General features: G+C 52.3%; 1 protein-coding gene across 1 annotated transcript; it reads right to left on the reverse strand.

The window, feature by feature from the left end:
• Nucleotides 1-1,265: 1,265 nt before the first annotated feature.
• LOC139828239 (olfactory receptor 14J1-like) lies at nucleotides 1,266-2,195 on the reverse strand. The gene has a single exon (XM_071809857.1). The coding sequence runs from the start codon at nucleotides 2,193-2,195 to the stop codon at nucleotides 1,266-1,268; it is 930 nt and encodes a 309-aa protein (XP_071665958.1).
• Nucleotides 2,196-2,843: the final 648 nt, after the last annotated feature.

The raw sequence follows: 2,843 nt of genomic DNA on the forward strand, positions 1-2,843 counted from the left end.
ACAGCTGTTGAAGCTCTTGGTTTGCTCTTGAATTTTCTCTCAGCCACCAACTCCAGGAGAGCTTTGCCTTTCCCAAAGTCACCCCTGCACAGGAAAAGTGATGCACATGAACTCCTTGTCTGTACCTGTTCTTGCTGTCACCCCTGGTAACTGCTTTGTGGCCCCTGTCTGCACCTTGTGCTGTGACAGCCCAGCCCTGCTGCCCCACACATGGTCCCACAGCCACATGGTGCAGGCTCAGCACAGGACAGGGTGCATTTGGGGTGGTGAACGGTCTCCTGATGTGATGCTCACACCAGTCCTTGGTGCTTTGTCACCCTATGGCCTTCCTGTTGTGCAGCCTCTCCAAGCTGCTGGAGAGGCCATGTCACCTGTGGGGTCACAGACAGCCCTGCTCCAGGCTCTGCCAGGATCCGGGCCAGGAGAGAGGCTGGGCAGGGCTGGTCATTCCCTGAGACAGGCCCTGAGCCCAGCAGGAGGTTGTAAAGGGCCAGTCCGTGACAATGCCCTTGGTGCAGCTTCCCCAGAGTGTCCAGTAAATGTGGGCAGAGCCCAGACCCTGCTCTGCTGGTCCTGCAGGTCTCTGGTAGGAAGCCTGACTGTGAGAGGACACTGCTGTGTGCCCAGCCCTGCACGTACACACTGTTCAGCTGTACAATGGTGTTTTCATCTGAAGGACACTTTTGTAGGCATGTGCCTGAGAGATACATTGTAAGAAGATATAAACCATCAGGTACTACCTTGAAGAGATCACCTTTCTTTATGAAAAGACTGATTTAGAGGTCAGTTCTGTCACAGAAGTGCCCATTGCCTGTCCCTGCCTGTGGTCATAGTGACCAAGCTGCCAGAGCACTCAGAACTTGCACCAACACAAAGGATCAGAAGGAGAGTGTTGAAGAGGAAAGAGAACAGCTCTGGAAGACCAAGCACTGGTGCTCCCTGGCAGTGCTGCCAGGTGAAGACTCTTTTCCCTTCCACTCATGCACGCAGGAACTGTCCCTGCAGCTCCACAGAGGCTGTGAAGGAAGGATGTCAGCAGAAAAAATGTTCACTAAAGGGCCCTTTATTTTGCTTAAACACAGAGAGTAGGGTTCCTTATTGATACAGCCACTCAGTGAGAAAAGCAAAGCAGGCAGTGGATTACAAAAGGAATTACAACATTATCATAATAAAGAAAGCACGACTAGAGACAAAAAATACTGCAAACAGGAAGAACCTGCAATGAGTTACACTATAACTTACATGTAGAAGAAGACAGAGACAGTTTACAGCTTCAGAAGAAATCCAGTCATCTGTTTCCACACAGCATCCTTGAGCTCCGGATTCCTCATGCTGCAGATGAGGGGGTTCGCTGCTGGAGGCACCACCGAGTACAGAAATGACACCAGCAGATCCAGGGATGAGGAGGAAATGGAGGACAGCTTCAGGACAAATGTGCCAGTGCTGACAAACAAGGAGACCACAGCCAGGTGAGGGAGGCAGGTGGAAAAGGCTTTGTGCCATCCCTGCTCAGAGGGGATCCTCTGCACAGCCCTGAAGATCTGTACATAGGACAGTATGATGAAAACAAAACAGCCAGATGTTACTAATACACTAACCACAAGAAACCTGGCTTCCCTGAAGTAGGACCATGAGCAGGAGAGCTTTAGGATCGAGGGGATTTCACAGAAGAACTGGTCCATAGCATTGCCCTTGCACAGTGGCAGTGAAAATGTACTGGCCGTGTGCAGCAGAGCATTGAGAAACCCAGTGGCCCAGGCAGCTGCTGCCATGTGGACACAAGCTCTGCTGCCCAGGAGGGTCCCATAGTGCAGGGGTTTGCAGATGGCAACGTAGCGGTCATAGGACATGATGGTGAGCAGATACAACTCTGCTGAAGCTAAAAAGACAAAGCAAAAGACTTGGGCAGCACATCCCAAAAAGAAGATGGCCCTGGTGTCCCAGAGGGAATTGGCCATGGAGTTGGGGACAGTGATGGAGATGAAGCCCAGGTCGAGGAGGGAGAGGTTGAGCAGGAAGAAGTACATGGGGGTGTGGAGATGCTGATCACAGGCTATGGTGGTGATGATGAGGCCCTTGCCCAGGAGGACAGCCAGGTAGATGCCGAGGAAGAGCAAGAAGTGCAAGAGCTGCAGCTCCCTTGTGTGTGTGAATGGCAGGAGGAGGAACTGGGTGATGGAGCTGCTGTTGGACATTTGCTGCCTCTGGATATATGGCACTGTCACAGGAGGAAAAGTAAGTGACAGGGGAGATTACTCTGAACAAAATCAAAGCCATTTCTCATACACCCTCCCCTGCTCCACATGCCGTTGTCCTTTTCCAGACCTTCCTTTGGGTCTGTGTCTGAGCCCTGGGTGGTGCTGGCTGGAGGTGCCGTGAGGAGCAGTGCCTGTGCCCGCTGGCTGCTGAGGAGTCAGCCATGCTCTGCAGCAGAAGGGCATGGGAACGGGGGGCAGGGGCCAGTCTTGGGGTTCAGCTGTGTCAGATAGAAACGCTCCTGGTGCAGAAGGGACTCTCAGCATCTGTTCTCCAGGAGAGAAGGAAATGAGATGGCAGAAGACAGTTTGAAAGTTTATTTGTGTTTTTGTTACAGCTTCTTCTTCTCCCTGATCCTGGGGAATGTTCTTGGATGTCAGAAACCATCAGCATTTCTGCTGCACTCAGTGAGAATAGAGCAAGTCCTGTGAGGCAAGAGGAGGCCTTTGAGTCAGTGCAGAGTGAGGGAAGCTGATCTGTCCCTCTGTCTTGCTCCAGCTGCCCTGGGCTGGCACCTTTCTGAGATGGAGGATGATCACACTCCCATGTTACCCTGAAAAGCCACCAGGCACTGCTGAGAGCAGAGG

Source organism: Patagioenas fasciata, chromosome 6 (assembly GCF_037038585.1).
Source record: "Patagioenas fasciata isolate bPatFas1 chromosome 6, bPatFas1.hap1, whole genome shotgun sequence".
Classification (NCBI taxonomy): Eukaryota; Metazoa; Chordata; class Aves; order Columbiformes; family Columbidae; genus Patagioenas; species Patagioenas fasciata.

Coding starts and splice junctions, on each gene's coding strand:
- LOC139828239 (XM_071809857.1), bottom strand. CDS start 2,195: ATGTCCAACAGCAGCTCCATCACCCAGTTCCTCCTCCTGCCATTCACA.